The 21,035-nt window shown below is 36.6% G+C and overlaps 1 protein-coding gene across 1 annotated transcript; it reads left to right on the forward strand.

The window, feature by feature from the left end:
- The first annotated feature begins 20,126 nt into the window (after window positions 1–20,126).
- Window positions 20,127–20,792, forward strand: LOC114171112. Its single transcript, XM_028056333.1, has one exon. It carries the CDS (start codon window positions 20,127–20,129, stop codon window positions 20,790–20,792), a length of 666 nt encoding a protein of 221 aa, XP_027912134.1.
- Window positions 20,793–21,035: the final 243 nt, after the last annotated feature.

The following is a 21,035-nucleotide window of genomic DNA, read 5'->3' on the forward strand; positions in this document are numbered from 1 at the left end:
ACCTTATTTCTCTACTTCCTTTTCCATCACTTTACCTTTACTTCCTTTCTTTTCTTCATTTCCCTTCCTTCTACAGTTTATATTTGTTCTTTTTCTATTCTTTCTTTTTCTATTTTCTCCTTCAGCCTATGTTGATCCATTCTGGCTTGTCTTAGTGTCATAAATTTCAACTTCATTTCATGTCCCTCATGCCTCAAATAAAGGGAACGTTCATCAAGATTGAGCGCTTTAAAATGAAGCCATGCCCATCTCAAAAGAAATGACAAGAGTTCGTGGGAGCAATATCACATAATACTTCTTTCACACATTGTCCATGTACTGAATTTGATCCTTGCTTGATTCGAATGAAAGCTTGTTGGTAACTGGAGTTTCTCCACCAATCTTTGGCTTACAACATTGTTGTCGCTTTCGTAAACGAATGCAACTAAACATGGGTGGCCTTCGATAAACACCTTTTCTCTACTTCCTTTTCCATCATCTTTTCTTTACTTCCTTTTCTTTTTCTTCAATTTCCCTTCCTTCTGCAGTTTATATTTCTTCTTTTTCATTCTTTCTTTTTCTATTTTCTCCTTCAACGTATGTTGATCCTTCTTGGCTTGTCTTGGTGTCATAAATTTCAACTTCATTTCATGTCCCTCATGCCTCAAATAAAGGGAACGTTCATCAAGATTGAGCGTTTTAAAATGAAGCCATGCCCATCTCAAAAGAAGATGACAAGAGTTCGTGGGAGCAATATCACATAATACTTCTTTCACACATTGTCATGTACTGAATTTGATCCTTGCTTGATTCGATGAAAGCTTGTTGGTAACTTGAGTTTCTCCACCAATCTTTGGCTTACAACATTGTTGTCGCTTTCGTAAACGAATGCAACTAAACATGGGTGGCCTTCGATGAAACACCTTGTTCTCTACTTCCTTTTCCATCATCTTTTCTTTACTTCCTTTTCTTTTTCTTCAATTTCCCTTCCTTCTACAGTTTATATTTCTTCTTTTCTATTCTTTCTTTTTCTATTTTCTCCTTCACCTATGTTGATCCTTACTGGCTTGTCTTGGTGTCATAAATTTCAACTTCATTTCATGTCCCTCATGCCTCAAATAAAGGGAACGTTCATCAAGATTGAGCGTTTTAAAATGAAGCCATGCCCATCTCAAAAGAAGATGACAAGAGTTCGTGGGAGCAATATCACATAATACTTCTTTCACACATTGTCATGTACTGAATTTGATCCTTGCTTGATTCGGATGAAAGCTTGTTGGTAACTGAGTTTCTCCACCAATCTTTGGCTTACAACATTGTTGTCGCTTTCGTAAACGAATGCAACTAAACATGGGTGGCCTTCGATTAAACACCTTTTCTCTACTTCCTTTTCCATCATCTTTATCTTTCTTCCTTTTCTTTTCTTCAATTTCCCTTCCTTCTACAGTTTATATTTCTTCTTTTCTATTCTTTCTTTTTCTATTTTCTCCTTCAACTATGTTGATCCTTCTGGCTTGTCTTGGTGTCATAAATTTCAACTTCATTTCATGTCCCTCATGCCTCAAATAAAGGGAACGTTCATCAAGATTGAGCGTTTAAAATGAAGCCATGCCCATCTCAAAAGAAGATGACAAGAGTTCGTGGGAGCAATATCACATAATACTTCTTTCACACATTGTCATGTACCGAATTTGATCCTTGCTTGATTCGGATGAAAGCTTGTTGGTAACTGAGTTTCTCCACCAATCTTTGGCTTACAACATTGTTGTCGCTTTCGTAAACGAATGCAACTAAACATGGGTGGCCTTCGATTAAACACCTTTTCTCTACTTCCTTTCCATCATCTTTTCTTTACTTCCTTTTCTTTTCTTCAATTTCCCTTCCTTCTGCAGTTTATATTTCTTCTTTTTCAATTCTTTCTTTTTCTATTTTCTCCTTCAACGTATGTTGATCCTTCTTGGCTTGTCTTGGTGTCATAAATTTCAACTTCATTTCATGTCCCTCATGCCTCAAATAAAGGGAACGTTCATCAAGATTGAGCGTTTTAAAATGAAGCCATGCCCATCTCAAAAGAAGATGACAAGAGTTCGTGGGAGCAATATCACATAATACTTCTTTCACACATTGTCCTGTACTGAATTTGATCCTTGCTTGATTCGATGAAAGCTTGTTGGTAACTGAGTTTCTCCACCAATCTTTGGCTTACAACATTGTTGTCGCTTTCGTAAACGAATGCAACTAAACATGGGTGGCCTTCGATAAACACCTTTTTCTCTACTTCCTTTTCCATCATCTTTATCTTTACTTCCTTTTCTTTTTCTTCAATTTCCCTTCCTTCTACAGTTTATATTTCTTCTTTTCTATTCTTTCTTTTTCTATTTTCTCCTTCAGCCTATGTTGATCCTTCTGGCTTGTCTTGGTGTCATAAATTTCAACTTCATTTCATGTCCCTCATGCCTCAAATAAAGGGAACGTTCATCAAGATTGAGCGTTTTAAAATGAAGCCATGCCCATCTCAAAAGAAGATGACAAGAGTTCGTGGGAGCAATATCACATAATACTTCTTTCACACATTGTCCTGTACTGAATTTGATCCTTGCTTGATTCGGATGAAAGCTTGTTGGTAACTGAGTTTCTCCACCAATCTTTGGCTTACAACATTGTTGTCGCTTTCGTAAACGAATGCAACTAAACATGGGTGGCCTTCGATTAAACACCTTGTTCTCTACTCCTTTTCCATAATCTTTTCTTTACTTCCTTTTCTTTTCTTCAATTTCCCTTCCTTCTACAGTTTATATTTCTTCTTTTTCTATTCTTTCTTTTTCTATTTTCTCCTTCAGCTATGTTGATCCTTCTGGCTTGTCTTGGTGTCATAAATTTCAACTTCATTTCATGTCCCTCATGCCTCAAATAAAGGGAACGTTCATCAAGATTGAGCGCTTTAAAATGAAGCCATGCCCATCTCAAAAGAAGATGACAAGAGTTCGTGGGAGCAATATCACATAATACTTCTTTCACACATTGTCCTGTACTGAATTTGATCCTTGCTTGATTCGGATGAAAGCTTGTTGGTAACTGAGTTTCTCCACCAATCTTTGGCTTACAACATTGTTGTCGCTTTCGTAAACGAATGCAACTAAACATGGGTGGCCTTCGATTAAACACCTTTTTCTCTACTTCCTTTTCCATCATCTTTTCTTTACTTCCTTTTCTTTTCTTCAATTTCCCTTCCTTCTGCAGTTTATATTTCTTCTTTTTCAATTCTTTCTTTTTCTATTTTCTCCTTCAACGTATGTTGATCCTTCTTGGCTTGTCTTGGTGTCATAAATTTCAACTTCATTTCATGTCCCTCATGCCTCAAATAAAGGGAACGTTCATCAAGATTGAGCGTTTTAAAATGAAGCCATGCCCATCTCAAAAGAAGATGACAAGAGTTCGTGGGAGCAATATCACATAATACTTCTTTCACACATTGTCCGTACTGAATTTGATCCTTGCTTGATTCGAATGAAAGCTTGTTGGTAACTGGAGTTTCTCCACCAATCTTTGGCTTACAACATTGTTGTCGCTTTCGTAAACGAATGCAACTAAACATGGGTGGCCTTCGATGAAACACCTTATTTCTCTACTTCCTTTTCCATCATCTTTATCTTTACTTCCTTTTCTTTTTCTTCAATTTCCCTTCCTTCTACAGTTTATATTTCTTCTTTTCTATTCTTTCTTTTTCTATTTTCTCCTTCACCTATGTTGATCCTTCTGGCTTGTCTTGGTGTCATAAATTTCAACTTCATTTCATGTCCCTCATGCCTCAAATAAAGGGAACGTTCATCAAGATTGAGCGTTTAAAATGAAGCCATGCCCATCTCAAAAGAAGATGACAAGAGTTCGTGGGAGCAATATCACATAATACTTCTTTCACACATTGTCATGTACTGAATTTGATCCTTGCTTGATTCGAATGAAAGCTTGTTGGTAACTGAGTTTCTCCACCAATCTTTGGCTTACAACATTGTTGTCGCTTTCGTAAACGAATGCAACTAAACATGGGTGGCCTTCGATGAAACACCTTTTCTCTACTTCCTTTTCCATCATCTTTATCTTTACTTCCTTTTCTTTTCTTCAATTTCCCTTCCTTCTACAGTTTATATTTCTTCTTTTTCTATTCTTTCTTTTTCTATTTTCTCCTTCAACCTATGTTGATCCTTCTGGCTTGTCTTGGTGTCATAAATTTCAACTTCATTTCATGTCCCTCATGCCTCAAATAAAGGGAACGTTCATCAAGATTGAGCGTTTAAAATGAAGCCATGCCCATCTCAAAAGAAGATGACAAGAGTTCGTGGGAGCAATATCACATAATACTTCTTTCACACATTGTCCGTACTGAATTTGATCCTTGCTTGATTCGAATGAAAGCTTGTTGGTAACTGAGTTTCTCCACCAATCTTTGGCTTACAACATTGTTGTCGCTTTCGTAAACGAATGCAACTAAACATGGGTGGCCTTCGATGAAACACCTTATTTCTCTACTTCCTTTTCCATCATCTTTATCTTTACTTCCTTTTCTTTTTCTTCAATTTCCCTTCCTTCTACAGTTTATATTTCTTCTTTTCTATTCTTTCTTTTTCTATTTTCTCCTTCAACTATGTTGATCCTTCTGGCTTGTCTTGGTGTCATAAATTTCAACTTCATTTCATGTCCCTCATGCCTCAAATAAAGGGAACGTTCATCAAGATTGAGCGTTTAAAATGAAGCCATGCCCATCTCAAAAGAAGATGACAAGAGTTCGTGGGAGCAATATCACATAATACTTCTTTCACACATTGTCATGTACTGAATTTGATCCTTGCTTGATTCGGATGAAAGCTTGTTGGTAACTGAGTTTCTCCACCAATCTTTGGCTTACAACATTGTTGTCGCTTTCGTAAACGAATGCAACTAAACATGGGTGGCCTTCGATTAAACACCTTGTTCTCTACTACCTTTTCCATAATCTTTTTCTTTACTTCCTTTTCTTTTTCTTCAATTTCCCTTCCTTCTGCAGTTTATATTTCTTCTTTTTCAATTCTTTCTTTTTCTATTTTCTCCTTCAACGTATGTTGATCCTTCTTGGCTTGTCTTGGTGTCATAAATTTCAACTTCATTTCATGTCCCTCATGCCTCAAATAAAGGGAACGTTCATCAAGATTGAGCGTTTTAAAATGAAGCCATGCCCATCTCAAAAGAAGATGACAAGAGTTCGTGGGAGCAATATCACATAATACTTCTTTCACACATTGTCCTGTACTGAATTTGATCCTTGCTTGATTCGGATGAAAGCTTGTTGGTAACTGAGTTTCTCCACCAATCTTTGGCTTACAACATTGTTGTCGCTTTCGTAAACGAATGCAACTAAACATGGGTGGCCTTCGATTAAACACCTTGTTCTCTACTTCCTTTTCCATCATCTTTTTCTTTACTTCCTTTTCTTTTCTTCAATTTCCCTTCCTTCTGCAGTTTATATTTCTTCTTTTTCAATTCTTTCTTTTTCTATTTTCTCCTTCAACGTATGTTGATCCTTCTTGGCTTGTCTTGGTGTCATAAATTTCAACTTCATTTCATGTCCCTCATGCCTCAAATAAAGGGAACGTTCATCAAGATTGAGCGTTTTAAAATGAAGCCATGCCCATCTCAAAAGAAGATGACAAGAGTTCGTGGGAGCAATATCACATAATACTTCTTTCACACATTGTCCGTACTGAATTTGATCCTTGCTTGATTCGAATGAAAGCTTGTTGGTAACTGAGTTTCTCCACCAATCTTTGGCTTACAACATTGTTGTCGCTTTCGTAAACGAATGCAACTAAACATGGGTGGCCTTCGATGAAACACCTATTTCTCTACTTCTTTTCCATCATCTTTATCTTTACTTCTTTTCTTTTCTTCAATTTCCCTTCCTTCTACAGTTTATATTTCTTCTTTTTCTATTCTTTCTTTTTCTATTTTCTCCTTCAACCTATGTTGATCCTTCTGGCTTGTCTTGGTGTCATAAATTTCAACTTCATTTCATGTCCCTCATGCCTCAAATAAAGGGAACGTTCATCAAGATTGAGCGTTTTAAAATGAAGCCATGCCCATCTCAAAAGAAGATGACAAGAGTTCGTGGGAGCAATATCACATAATACTTCTTTCACACATTGTCCTGTACTGAATTTGATCCTTGCTTGATTCGATGAAAGCTTGTTGGTAACTGAGTTTCTCCACCAATCTTTGGCTTACAACATTGTTGTCGCTTTCGTAAACGAATGCAACTAAACATGGGTGGCCTTCGATTAAACACCTTGTTCTCTACTACCTTTTCCATAATCTTTTCTTTACTTCCTTTTCTTTTTCTTCAATTTCCCTTCCTTCTGCAGTTTATATTTCTTCTTTTTCAATTCTTTCTTTTTCTATTTTCTCCTTCAACGTATGTTGATCCTTCTTGGCTTGTCTTGGTGTCATAAATTTCAACTTCATTTCATGTCCCTCATGCCTCAAATAAAGGGAACGTTCATCAAGATTGAGCGTTTAAAATGAAGCCATGCCCATCTCAAAAGAAGATGACAAGAGTTCGTGGGAGCAATATCACATAATACTTCTTTCACACATTGTCCGTACTGAATTTGATCCTTGCTTGATTCGATGAAAGCTTGTTGGTAACTGAGTTTCTCCACCAATCTTTGGCTTACAACATTGTTGTCGCTTTCGTAAACGAATGCAACTAACATGGGTGGCCTTCGATTAAACACCTTGTTCTCTACTACCTTTTCCATAATCTTTTTCTTTACTTCCTTTTCTTTTCTTCAATTTCCCTTCCTTCTGCAGTTTATATTTCTTCTTTTTCAATTCTTTCTTTTTCTATTTTCTCCTTCAACGTATGTTGATCCTTCTTGGCTTGTCTTGGTGTCATAAATTTCAACTTCATTTCATGTCCCTCATGCCTCAAATAAAGGGAACGTTCATCAAGATTGAGCGTTTTAAAATGAAGCCATGCCCATCTCAAAAGAAGATGACAAGAGTTCGTGGGAGCAATATCACATAATACTTCTTTCACACATTGTCCGTACTGAATTTGATCCTTGCTTGATTCGAATGAAAGCTTGTTGGTAACTGAGTTTCTCCACCAATCTTTGGCTTACAACATTGTTGTCGCTTTCGTAAACGAATGCAACTAAACATGGGTGGCCTTCGATGAAACACCTTTTCTCTACTTCCTTTTCCATCATCTTTTCTTTACTTCCTTTTCTTTTCTTCAATTTCCCTTCCTTCTACAGTTTATATTTCTTCTTTTTCAATTCTTTCTTTTTCTATTTTCTCCTTCACGTATGTTGATCCTTCTGGCTTGTCTTGGTGTCATAAATTTCAACTTCATTTCATGTCCCTCATGCCTCAAATAAAGGGAACGTTCATCAAGATTGAGCGTTTAAAATGAAGCCATGCCCATCTCAAAAGAAGATGACAAGAGTTCGTGGGAGCAATATCACATAATACTTCTTTCACACATTGTCCTGTACTGAATTTGATCCTTGCTTGATTCGGATGAAAGCTTGTTGGTAACTGAGTTTCTCCACCAATCTTTGGCTTACAACATTGTTGTCGCTTTCGTAAACGAATGCAACTAAACATGGGTGGCCTTCGATTAAACACCTTGTTCTCTACTTCCTTTTCCATAATCTTTTTCTTTACTTCCTTTTCTTTTCTTCAATTTCCCTTCCTTCTGCAGTTTATATTTCTTCTTTTTCAATTCTTTCTTTTTCTATTTTCTCCTTCAACGTATGTTGATCCTTCTTGGCTTGTCTTGGTGTCATAAATTTCAACTTCATTTCATGTCCCTCATGCCTCAAATAAAGGGAACGTTCATCAAGATTGAGCGTTTTAAAATGAAGCCATGCCCATCTCAAAAGAAGATGACAAGAGTTCGTGGGAGTAATATCACATAATACTTCTTTCACACATTGTCCGTACTGAATTTGATCCTTGCTTGATTCGAATGAAAGCTTGTTGGTAACTGAGTTTCTCCACCAATCTTTGGCTTACAACATTGTTGTCGCTTTCGTAAACGAATGCAACTAAACATGGGTGGCCTTCGATGAAACACCTTATTTCTCTACTTCTTTTCCATCATCTTTATCTTTCTTCCTTTTCTTTTCTTCAATTTCCCTTCCTTCTACAGTTTATATTTTTCTTTTTCTATTCTTTCTTTTTCTATTTTCTCCTTCAACCTATGTTGATCCTTCTGGCTTGTCTTGGTGTCATAAATTTCAACTTCATTTCATGTCCCTCATGCCTCAAATAAAGGGAACGTTCATCAAGATTGAGCGTTTTAAAATGAAGCCATGCCCATCTCAAAAGAAGATGACAAGAGTTCGTGGGAGCAATATCACATAATACTTCTTTCACACATTGTCCTGTACTGAATTTGATCCTTGCTTGATTCGGATGAAAGCTTGTTGGTAACTGAGTTTCTCCACCAATCTTTGGCTTACAAATTGTTGTCGCTTTCGTAAACGAATGCAACTAAACATGGGTGGCCTTCGATTAAACACCTTGTTCTCTACTACCTTTTCCATAATCTTTTTCTTTACTTCCTTTTCTTTTCTTCAATTTCCCTTCCTTCTGCAGTTTATATTTCTTCTTTTTCAATTCTTTCTTTTTCTATTTTCTCCTTCAACGTATGTTGATCCTTCTTGGCTTGTCTTGGTGTCATAAATTTCAACTTCATTTCATGTCCCTCATGCCTCAAATAAAGGGAACGTTCATCAAGATTGAGCGTTTTAAAATGAAGCCATGCCCATCTCAAAAGAAGATGACAAGAGTTCGTGGGAGTAATATCACATAATACTTCTTTCACACATTGTCCCGTACTGAATTTGATCCTTGCTTGATTCGGATGAAAGCTTGTTGGTAACTGAGTTTCTCCACCAATCTTTGGCTTACAACATTGTTGTCGCTTTCGTAAACGAATGCAACTAAACATGGGTGGCCTTCGATTAAACACCTTGTTCTCTACTACCTTTTCCATAATCTTTTTCTTTACTTCCTTTTCTTTTCTTCAATTTCCCTTCCTTCTGCAGTTTATATTTCTTCTTTTTCAATTCTTTCTTTTTCTATTTTCTCCTTCAACGTATGTTGATCCTTCTTGGCTTGTCTTGGTGTCATAAATTTCAACTTCATTTCATGTCCCTCATGCCTCAAATAAAGGGAACGTTCATCAAGATTGAGCGTTTTAAAATGAAGCCATGCCCATCTCAAAAGAAGATGACAAGAGTTCGTGGGAGCAATATCACATAATACTTCTTTCACACATTGTCCTGTACTGAATTTGATCCTTGCTTGATTCGATGAAAGCTTGTTGGTAACTGGAGTTTCTCCACCAATCTTTGGCTTACAACATTGTTGTCGCTTTCGTAAACGAATGCAACTAAACATGGGTGGCCTTCGATTAAACACTTGTTCTCTACTACCTTTTCCATAATCTTTTCTTTACTTCCTTTTCTTTTCTTCAATTTCCCTTCCTTCTGAAGTTTATATTTCTTCTTTTTCAATTCTTTCTTTTTCTATTTTCTCCTTCAACGTATGTTGATCCTTCTTGGCTTGTCTTGGTGTCATAAATTTCAACTTCATTTCATGTCCCTCATGCCTCAAATAAAGGGAACGTTCATCAAGATTGAGCGTTTTAAAATGAAGCCATGCCCATCTCAAAAGAAGATGACAAGAGTTCGTGGGAGCAATATCACATAATACTTCTTTCACACATTGTCCGTACTGAATTTGATCCTTGCTTGATTCGAATGAAAGCTTGTTGGTAACTGAGTTTCTCCACCAATCTTTGGCTTACAACATTGTTGTCGCTTTCGTAAACGAATGCAACTAAACATGGGTGGCCTTCGATGAAACACCTATTTCTCTACTTCCTTTTCCATCATCTTTATCTTTACTTCCTTTTCTTTTCTTCAATTTCCCTTCCTTCTGAAGTTTATATTTCTTCTTTTTCTATTCTTTCTTTTTCTATTTTCTCCTTCAACGTATGTTGATCCTTCTTGGCTTGTCTTGGTGTCATAAATTTCAACTTCATTTCATGTCCCTCATGCCTCAAATAAAGGGAACGTTCATCAAGATTGAGCGTTTTAAAATGAAGCCATGCCCATCTCAAAAGAAGATGACAAGAGTTCGTGGGAGTAATATCACATAATACTTCTTTCACACATTGTCCTGTACTGAATTTGATCCTTGCTTGATTCGGATGAAAGCTTGTTGGTAACTGAGTTTCTCCACCAATCTTTGGCTTACAAATTGTTGTCGCTTTCGTAAACGAATGCAACTAAACATGGGTGGCCTTCGATTAAACACCTTTTCTCTACTACCTTTTCCATAATCTTTTTCTTTACTTCCTTTTCTTTTCTTCAATTTCCCTTCCTTCTGCAGTTTATATTTCTTCTTTTTCAATTCTTTCTTTTTCTATTTTCTCCTTCAACGTATGTTGATCCTTCTTGGCTTGTCTTGGTGTCATAAATTTCAACTTCATTTCATGTCCCTCATGCCTCAAATAAAGGGAACGTTCATCAAGATTGAGCGTTTTAAAATGAAGCCATGCCCATCTCAAAAGAAGATGACAAGAGTTCGTGGGAGCAATATCACATAATACTTCTTTCACACATTGTCCGTACTGAATTTGATCCTTGCTTGATTCGAATGAAAGCTTGTTGGTAACTGGGTTTCTCCACAATCTTTGGCTTACAACATTGTTGTCGCTTTCGTAAACGAATGCAACTAAACATGGGTGGCCTTCGATGAAACACCTTATTTCTCTACTTCCTTTTCCATCATCTTTATCTTTTCTTACTTTTCTTTTCTTCAATTTCCCTTCCTTCTACAGTTTATATTTGTTCTTTTTCTATTCTTTCTTTTTCTATTTTCTCCTTCAGCCTATGTTGATCCATTCTGCTTGTCTTGTGTCATAAATTTCAACTTCATTTCATGTCCCTCATTCCTCAAATAAAGGGAACGTTCATCAAGATTGAGCGCTTTAAAATGAAGCCATCCCATCTCAAAAGAAGATGACAAGAGTTCGTGGGAGCAATATCACATAATACTTCTTTCACACATTGTCATGTACTGAATTTGATCCTTGCTTGATTCGATGAAAGCTTGTTGGTAACTTGAGTTTCTCCACCAATCTTTGGCTTACAATATTGTTGTCGCTTTCGTAAACGAATGCAACTAAACATGGGTGGCCTTCGATTAAACACCTTGTTCTCTACTCCTTTTCCATAATCTTTTTCTTTACTTCCTTTCTTTTTCTTCAATTTCCCTTCCTTCTGAAGTTTATATTTCTTCTTTTCTATTCTTTCTTTTTCTATTTTCTCCTTCAGCTATGTTGATCCTTCTTGGCTTGTCTTGGTGTCATAAATTTCAACTTCATTTCATGTCCCTCATGCCTCAAATAAAGGGAACGTTCATCAAGATTGAGCGTTTTAAAATGAAGCCATGCCCATCTCAAAGAAGATGACAAGAGTTCGTGGGAGCAATATCACATAATACTTCTTTCACACATTGTCATGTACCGAATTTGATCCTTGCTTGATTCGGATGAAAGCTTGTTGGTAACTAGATTTCTCCACAATCTTTGGCTTACAACATTGTTGTCGCTTTCGTAAACGAATGGAACTGAACATGGGTGGCCTTCGATTAAACAACTTGTCTCTACTACCTTTTCCATAATCTTTTTCTTTACTTCCTTTTCTTTTCTTCAATTTCCCTTCCTTCTGAATTTATATTTCTTCTTTTTCAATTCTTTCTTTTTCTATTTTCTCCATCAACGTATGTTGATCCTTCTTGGCTTGTCTTGGTGTCATAAATTTCAACTCTATTTCATGTCCCTCATGCCTCAAATAAAGGGAACATTCATCAACATTGAGCGTTTGAAAATGAAGCCATACCCATCTCAAAAGAATATGACAAGAGTTCGTGGGAGTAATATCACATAATACTTCTTTCACACATTGTCCTGTACCGAATTTGAACCTTGCTTGATTCGGATGAAAGCTTGTTGGTAACTAGAGTTTCTCCACCAGTCTTTGGCTTACAATATTGTTGTCGCTTTCGTAAACGAATGGAACTGAACATGGGTGGCCTTCGATTAAACAACTTGTACTCTACTACCTTTTCCGTAATCTTATTCTTTACTTCCTTTTCTTTTCATTCAATTGCCCTTCCTTCTGAAGTTTATATTTCTTCTTTTTCAATTTTTCTTTTTCTATTTTCTCCATCAACGTATGTTGATCCTTCTTGGCTTGTCTTGGTGTCATAAATTTCAACTTCATTTCATGTCCCTAATGCCTCAAATAAAGGGAACGTTCATCAAGATTGAGCGTTTTAAAATGAAGCCATGCCCATCTCAAAAGAATATGACAAGAGTTCATGGGAGTAATATCACATAATACTTCTTTCACACATTGTCCCGTACTGAATTTGATCCTTGCTTGATTCGAATGAAAGCTTGTTGGTAACTGGAGTTTCTCCACCAATCTTTGGCTTACAACATTGTTGTCGCTTTCGTAAACAAATGCAACTAAACATGGGTGGCCTTCGATGAAACACCTGATTTCTCTACTTCGTTTTCCATCATCTTCATCTTATCTTACTTTTCATTTTCTTCAATTTCCCTTGCTTCTACAGTTTATATTTGTTCTTTTTCTATTCTTTCTTTTTCTATTTTCTCCTTCAGCCTATGTTGATCCATTCTGGCTTTGTCTTGGTGTCATAAATTTCAACTTCATTTGATGTCCCTCATTCCTCAAATAAAGGGAATGTTCATCAAGATTGAGTGCTTTAAAATGAAGCCATGCCTGTAACATCCCTAGGGAATATTACTTAAAAATAATATTAAAATAAAATATTGCATTAATAGCCATCTCGATAAAAATCCCAACGCGGGATAATTTCAATTTATTAAGATAGCGCGCCAAAACTCATAACTGAATTCATAACAGGTTACAAGTTACCAAAATTTGTATTTAAAACATAAATTACAATTTAGCAAACACCCTAGCACTACTCCCATGCTAGCCCTCACTCCGCCATCTGAGCATCCTCAGCACCACCTGTATCAACATCTGCTACCGTGTAACGAATCACACGATCATCGCCAAACACAAACAGAAAGGGTGAGCTAAGAAAATAAAATAACAAGCATGTAAAAACAAGATAGATCATTTACCCATCTTATTCATTATCTATAAATCTTGGCCAAGACCCTAACCCCAAGACTTAACAGTCTTCAAATCATACAATTGGTTAGCCTTGGACTCGGGAATCTGATGCTCACACGAACCTGCCCGCTCGTGGTCCTGCCTCTACGAACCTCCCCGCTCGTAGTCCTGCTCTACGGACCTACCCGCCCGTAGTCCAACACATGTGATCCACCAGCCCCCGTACCTCCCCGCACGTGGCATCTCTCAACGTGAGCACGGAACATACGAACCTCCCCGCTCATATCATCACATGTCACACCATCCATGAACCTACCCGCTCATGGCACAGCATCTCCCGATCCAAGCAAAGCATCATTGTCAGTCAAAACAACCCACCAGGAAGCAAAGAACAATAGCGTCTCCGCCTGGCTCGGCCCACGCGCCGCCAGGCGAAACTGTTCCAGACCGCCTGGCGGTATTCACCCACCGCCAGGTGCCAGCGTCCTCCCAGACCCACTGTTTTCCCGTCACCGCCTGGCGGAGCACACCGTGCCGCCAGGCGCCACTCAAGGCACAACTCCCTCATACTAAGGCTATCGCCTGGCGGTATTCAATGGACCGCCAGGCGCCATACCAGAATTATTCTACAGCTGGTCTTGGCACACTCACTGACAGGTTCCGAACTATAAGGATATCACAAACATCACTTTTCACATTCATCATAACTTTATGCAAAATACTCAACCATACGCCAACCAGTTAAGTTCATTTTCTCGCCTATTTGACCTTTCACTAGCGACCCCTTACCTATAATTCTCCACCATCAATCACTATAAAATTTAAGATTTACCAAGTTCCCCAATTACTAGCCAATGATCCAACCACTCTCGAAATAAGACTATTATATTGTACCTCCTCACACCATACAAACCCAACAGCATTACCACAAAATTTCTCTTCCTACTTCTTTAGCCTCAAATTCACCCTTCCCACCATTTCTCATGTCAACACGCTATTTCCCATCCCATTCCTACACCATAAATGAAGCCTGTGCATCATAAACCTGCAACCGATTTAGTATAGTCACACTCCTTATTTGAAACACACTTCCCTTTAATCCCATCATATCACGCTCACCTTCATCTTTGTTCCGATCCCCAATATTCAACAATCACATTATATCGTCCCCCACTGGTTCGTCAACGATTCCCCAACACTACTCACACAACTAAAGTTCTCTCCTTACTTTTACCAAATTTAAGAATTATGAACAGCCAATGTGCTTCGCTACCGCCTGGCGACACGACTAACACCGCCGGGCGGCACACCAGACCTAGTCTAAAAACTAGGTTTCTTCCTACCTGCGATATTTGTGAACCCTTACCATCATCCAGAATTATGACTACAAGCACTCAAACACAACATTACAGATAGGATGGCTCCAATTTAGTTTGCAATTCAAATCATAATATAATCGTGACCTCTAACCTTATGCGCTCAATCATGAGCGACTTCTCACGAGGGGGTCTAATTCCCGCTATCATGCCATTCTAATCCAATTTCAAGTTAGCGTTACACCCAACCAAGTCAGCACAATATGATTTCAGAAATCATAATGACCTTTCGCATAACAACATCAAAAAATCAGTCAAAGAACACAAGCACTGTCACGCCGCCTGGCGGATATTCATCCCTGCCAGGCGGTTTAAGTCACCCAGAAGCAAAATCACTCACAAACTGTTGAACCGCCTGGCGGCACATGCATGCCCACCAGGCGGTTTCTGGGCAGAACCCAGAAAACGCGAAAAACCAGTACAGTTAAGGCAAAATTTCATACGCTTATGATCATACAAGGCATAACAATACGATCATGAAAAAGAAACACTCGAAAGCAACTCCCCTTACCTGGATTCCTTGCTAAATTCGAGTAGGTGTGCTTATCCTTTCACCAAAACCTCTCTAGCCTTGACTTCCCACTCCAACCTTTTCAATTTCAGCCTCACTGCCTTACTCTATCAGCCCCAATCCTCTGAAAAAGACTTCTCTTATGATAACCACGACCCTAAATGCTATTTTCCCCCTCTTTTAACCTTCTCTTCCACTATCACCCTCACTTAATTGTCCCTTTAGTGACTTGCACGAATTTTAAATAAAAATGATACAAAAGCTAACCAACATGCTTAATTAACCCTCTGTTTTCCAGCCCTTAAGTTACCTCCCTCTTGGCTGCTAGGTTTCTAACCCTTCCACATCCATGCACAAGAAAATTTGGCAAAAAGGAATCATTTAGTTCTCACCAAGGTTTGAACCCACTCTCATGCACATACCAAGACAAGGCCAAACCACTCAACCAACACATGTTTCATGATGACTCCCACAATTTTAAGGATTTATCATCATCCATACGAGTTCAATATAAAAGCACACAAAAACACATCATTTAAATAACATCCAAGTGGCACACATAGGACTCGAACCCAAGTCCTCACACACAATAAAGTACTCTCAACCACCTGAGCTAGCACTTTTCCATGTCACAGCTCCTTGCATTTATTGCTTTAAATGTTCTCGCTACCCGTCCTAATTAAATAATTAATTAAATAACTATTTAATTTTCCCGGGTCTTACAATGCCCATCTCAAAAGAAGATGACTAGAGTTCTTGGGAGCAATATCACATAATACTTCTTTCACACATTGTCAAGTACTGAATTTGATCCTTGCTTGATTCGGATGAAAGCTTGTGGGTAACTGGAGTTTCTCCACCAATCTTTGGCTTACAACATTGGTGTCGCTTTCGTAAACGAATGCAACTGAACATGGGTGGCCTTCGATTAAACACCTTGTTCTCTACTACCTTTTCCATAATCTTTTTCTTTTTCTTCAATTTCCCTTCCTTCTACAGTTTATATTTCTTATTTTTCAAATCTTTCTTTTTCTATTTTCCCCTTCAACGTATGTTGATCCTTCTTTGCTTGTCTTGGTGTCATAAATTTCAACTTCATTTCATGTCCCTCACACCTCAAATAAAGGGAACGTTCATCAAGATTGAGCGTTTTAAAATGAAGCCATACCCATCTCAAAAGCAGATGACAAGATTTTGTGGGAGCATTATCACATAATACTTCTTTCACACATTGTCCCGTACTGAATTTGATCCTTGCTTGATTGAAATGAAAGGTTGTTGGTAATTGGTGTTTCTCTACCAATCTTTGGCTTACAACATTGTTGTCCCTTTCGTAAACGAATGCAACTAAACATGGGTGGCCTTCGATGAAACACCTTATTTCTCTACTTCCTTTTCCATCATCTTTATCTTTACTTACTTTTCTTTTTCTTCAATTTCCCTTCCTTCTGAAGTTTATATTTCTTCCTTTTCTATTCTTTCTTTTTCTATTTTCTCCTTCAGCCTATGTTGATCCTTACTGGCTTGTCTTGGTGTCATAAATTTCAACTTCATTTCATGTGCCTCATTCCGCAAATAAAGGGAACGTTCATCAAGATTTAGCGCTTTAAAATGAAGCCATACCCATTTCAAAAGAAGATGACAAGAGTTCGTGGCAGCAATATCACATAATACTTCTTTCACACATTGTCATGTACTGAATTTGATCTTTGCTTGATTCGGATGAAAGCTTGTTGGTAACTTGAGTTTCTCCAACAATCTTTGGCTTACAACATTATTGTCGCTTTCGTAAACGAATGTGTCAACACCCAATTTCGTCCAGCTAAATAAATAATAGAATAAATAATAATAATTTGTTTTTTTCAGAAAAAGGTAAAAAAAATAATAATAAAAAATAAATAAAAATAAATAAGTTTTCTCTTTGGTTTTTTTTGCTTTGTCTAAAGAATAATAATAACAGAATAATATAATAATAATAATAATAATAATAAATAAAATAAAAGAAAAAAAAAACTTTGTTTTAATCTTGAATGTATTTTCTTTTGAGGCTTTGTTTCTATTTTAGCCCAAAATGCTTTATATACCCACACCGTTCTTCTTGCAACTAACGGCAGCCCAACATTTAATTTTCGCACCCCCACTCTATGCTTTGTCGTTTCTGCTCCAGATTAAGAAGTTAGTCTAATAATTAGAAACAGAATATGTTCTAATATTTAGAATTATTTACTCTGATTTTGTGCTCTGATTTTATGACACCTTTTTTCTAGATAGAGAAATATTAATATAATTCAAAACAATATCTCTTTTACTAGTTAAAATTAATTTTGCTGATCACGTTTGATTTTGTGCTCTATTTTTTATATGATTTGATTCTCATTTTGTAATAATTTTAAGACCAGTTCTTGCCTTTTAAAACTCGTTGTAATTAAAGCAGACCTTTATTACGAGATTATAGTAGATTTATAATGTTGTGTATATAAACTCATCAGAAAAAGAAGAAGAGGGGAATTATTTTTTCTCTCAAAAATTTCTAGAGGCCTCTCTCACTCTAAGCACACATCCTCTTTTAACCCTCACACATACAAAAACCCACTCACTATCAATCGCCACCCCCACGTGCTTCTTAGTGTTCCAACGCAACTATTGTAAGTCTGACCTCCCGTCCAGGTTCGCAAAATTAATTTTTTTATTGTGTCATGCAATATTTCTCGAGATGTGTTTTTTATCTTGGTTGAATTTGATGTTTTCAGTGTTTCTTTTGATATAAAAAAAACATTACTGTCATGCTTTTTGGGGTTCATTAGTTTTATAATTAAGGTTTTGTTGATTGCTTTGGGTTGTGAACATTGTTGCATGAATAACTGAGAGATATCATGTTTTGACATTGTATGAATATGTTGTGCCATATTTTTTCATGTTAAGGGTTGTAAACTTTTTCATATTAAAATAATATGTTTAATCCTAAACATTATTTCTTAATCTTTTATTTATTTATTTTTCTAATGTTTTCATAAATTGTGGATACGAAATAGTCAAATTTTGTTGGGTATCAATGTCTTATTTCGAAAGTTTTAAAAGGAAGTAATAACAAATAAATAATTTAAATACCCTTTTAACTTTTAAAATGTATAAGTGCTCGTGTGACCGCTCGCGTCGACTTAGTACTTAATACCTTCGCTTTTCTATAAGATTGCTAAAAAAATACAAATTTTTCAAATATTAAAAAAGAGTGATATCAACATCTTCGAACAAATTGTTTTCAAAAAGTCTTTTTCATAAAGAACTACGTGACCCTGATTCTCCATTATGAATGGAGATACGTAGGAGCAAGGACTAATCCTTGTCGGGCCCAAAAAACAAAAAAATCTTTTTTGTTTCCTTGTTTTTCTTTGTCATCTTTATTTATTTATTTATTTATTTTTATTATTGTTAATTTATTAATTTATTAATTTTTATTTTGTTTTATTTATTTATATTTTATTTATTTATTTATTTTATTTCTTTTTTTTAAATAAATATTTAAAGGAGACCACATCAATTTGTATTTTAATCAAAGGTACCGTCGTAAGGATGGGCGTTGTAGGGTGCTAACACCTTCCCTACGCGTAATTAACTCCCGTACCCCCAATCTCTGTTTTCGTAGACCTTGCTCTTTTTTATGGTTTTCCATAGTTTCCTATAATAACTATGGTGGCGACTCCAAAACCTCTTTTTACAAAAATTTTATTTTTTTGGTTCGTCATCCCGTCGCGATTTCGGTCGTGACAAATGGCGACTCCACTGGGGACTTTAGAGAGTTAGGCCATTTAATTAAATATATAAAATTGATGTGGTTGTTTCAAATTTTTTTTTGTTTTTTTATTATTGTTTTTTTTTGTTTTTTCTCTCTTTTCTTTTTCATTCTTTTTTTTCTGTCCTATATTCATGTTTGTTTTATTTTATTTTATTTTATTTCTCATTATTTATTATTATTGTGTATATTTTTGTTAATTTTGGATGATTTTTTTATTTTATTTTATTTTATTTATTGTTCATATTACTTTATTCTTATGCTTGAATTTTGAATCCTAGGATAGATGACTTTATTATATATATATATATTTGTTTGTTTGTCTTCTCTGTTTGTCTGCAGGAAGGGGTTTGGGTATGCATTATCCTCTCTTCACACACACACTATGTACGTGACATGAGTGGGCCCTATACCCGGGCCTGAGTAACTTTAGAAGTAGAGGGGATTGTGTAGCAGTGTCACAGTGGATGTACTTCACAAGTGGTCATTGTGAGAACCCCAGCTAGAGTTTGTTTGCTTCATTGGTACTCCCACCTCTTGTTGTTTACCAACAGTCGTGGGAAATGCCATGAAGTGGGCCATAGCTCTAGTGACCTTAATATTTAGGTATTAGGAAACCATCCTGGTAAGCGCATGTATTTTACCTTAGATCCATTAGGCGTCAAACCTTTATTAAGGCACAAAGGGAGATATACACTTTTTTTTATTATTCCTTGGTTTTTTATTTTTATTTTTGTTTTTATTTTATTGTTATTTATTTATTCTCTTTCTTTTTGATTTTTGAATTAGTAATAAAATCATGCATAACATATTATTGCATCCATGTATTTATCATGTCATCATCATATTTATTTAATTTTAGGTCCAAAATTATAAAGCTATGATTAAGTTTCAAAAGAAAAGGCAAATTAACATAGAATTTGGAGTTGGAGGACAGTTAGATTTTGATGCTTTGAAGAAAAAATTATCCTTTAGGGTTATAGAAGAGATGAAGAGCATGATATCTAGGGCTAGAAATTAGGATTTTCTTTCTTTTGCATTTGATTTATGAGCTTTTTAGAGAGTGGGTTTGTGTGGACTCTTTTCCATGTCAATTTCTATTTACTCATTTGCATTATGTTTTTCCTTCCTTTCCTTTTTCTTATCTTTTTTTTTTGTTTAATAAAAATAATAGAGCAAAAATAATAAAAACAAATACGGCAAGGCCAAGGCACCCTTACAGGACGCAAGTAAATAGTAAAAACATGGAGGACTGGGAAACCGCACAAGAGACAATAAAAGCAGATATCAGTCAACTAAAGGACCAAGTAGGTCAAATCTTGGAAGCCTTGAAGTCCTTAAAGGCCTCAGGAGAAGCTTCATCAGCAAAGGGTGAGAAAAGCACTCACGACGCTCATATTGCTTTTCCAACGTACGGATTGCCATCAAGTTACACCCCACCTGTTGGAGATTATTCAGAGGCTGAACATGCTTCCTTCTCATTCCCAATCAATACTCCAAGGAATGAAGGGACTACCTTTGCAGAACGACGAGTGACTGTAATACCTAAGCCTTTAAACACAACTGTCGATGATGACTCTTTGGGCAAGATTACACCACACCCTACTATGCAAGTTGAATCCGTTGATGTTGAGGGAACCAAAACTAAGTTGGAAATTTTAGAAGAACGACTACGAGCTATTGAGGGAGGTGGAAACTATGGGTTTGGCGATATTGCCGGTTTAAGCCTAGTTCGTGATGTCAAAATACCTCACAAGTTTAAAGTTCCGGAGTTTGAAAAGTACCAGGGTACCACATGCCCTAGAAGCCATCTAACCATGTATTGTCGAAAGATGGCTGCCTATGCTTATGATGACAAATTGCTAATCCATTTCTTCCAAGATAGTTTGGCTGGGGTAGCATTGAATTAGTATACACACTTGGAAGCATCTCACATTCGTTCTTGGATGGATTTGGTAGACGCCTTTTTGAAACAGTACAAGTATAACATGGATATTGCGCCAGATCGGTTGCAATTACAAAACATGGCCAAAAGGGATGTTGAATCATTTAAGGAGTATGCACAACGATGGAGAGAGCTTGCTGCTCAGGTGGAGCCTCCTCTTCATGATAAGGAAATGGTGGCAATGTTTGTGAGCACGTTACAACCACTA

Source organism: Vigna unguiculata, unplaced genomic scaffold (assembly GCF_004118075.2).
Source record: "Vigna unguiculata cultivar IT97K-499-35 unplaced genomic scaffold, ASM411807v1 contig_100, whole genome shotgun sequence".
NCBI lineage: Eukaryota > Viridiplantae > Streptophyta > Magnoliopsida > Fabales > Fabaceae > Vigna > Vigna unguiculata.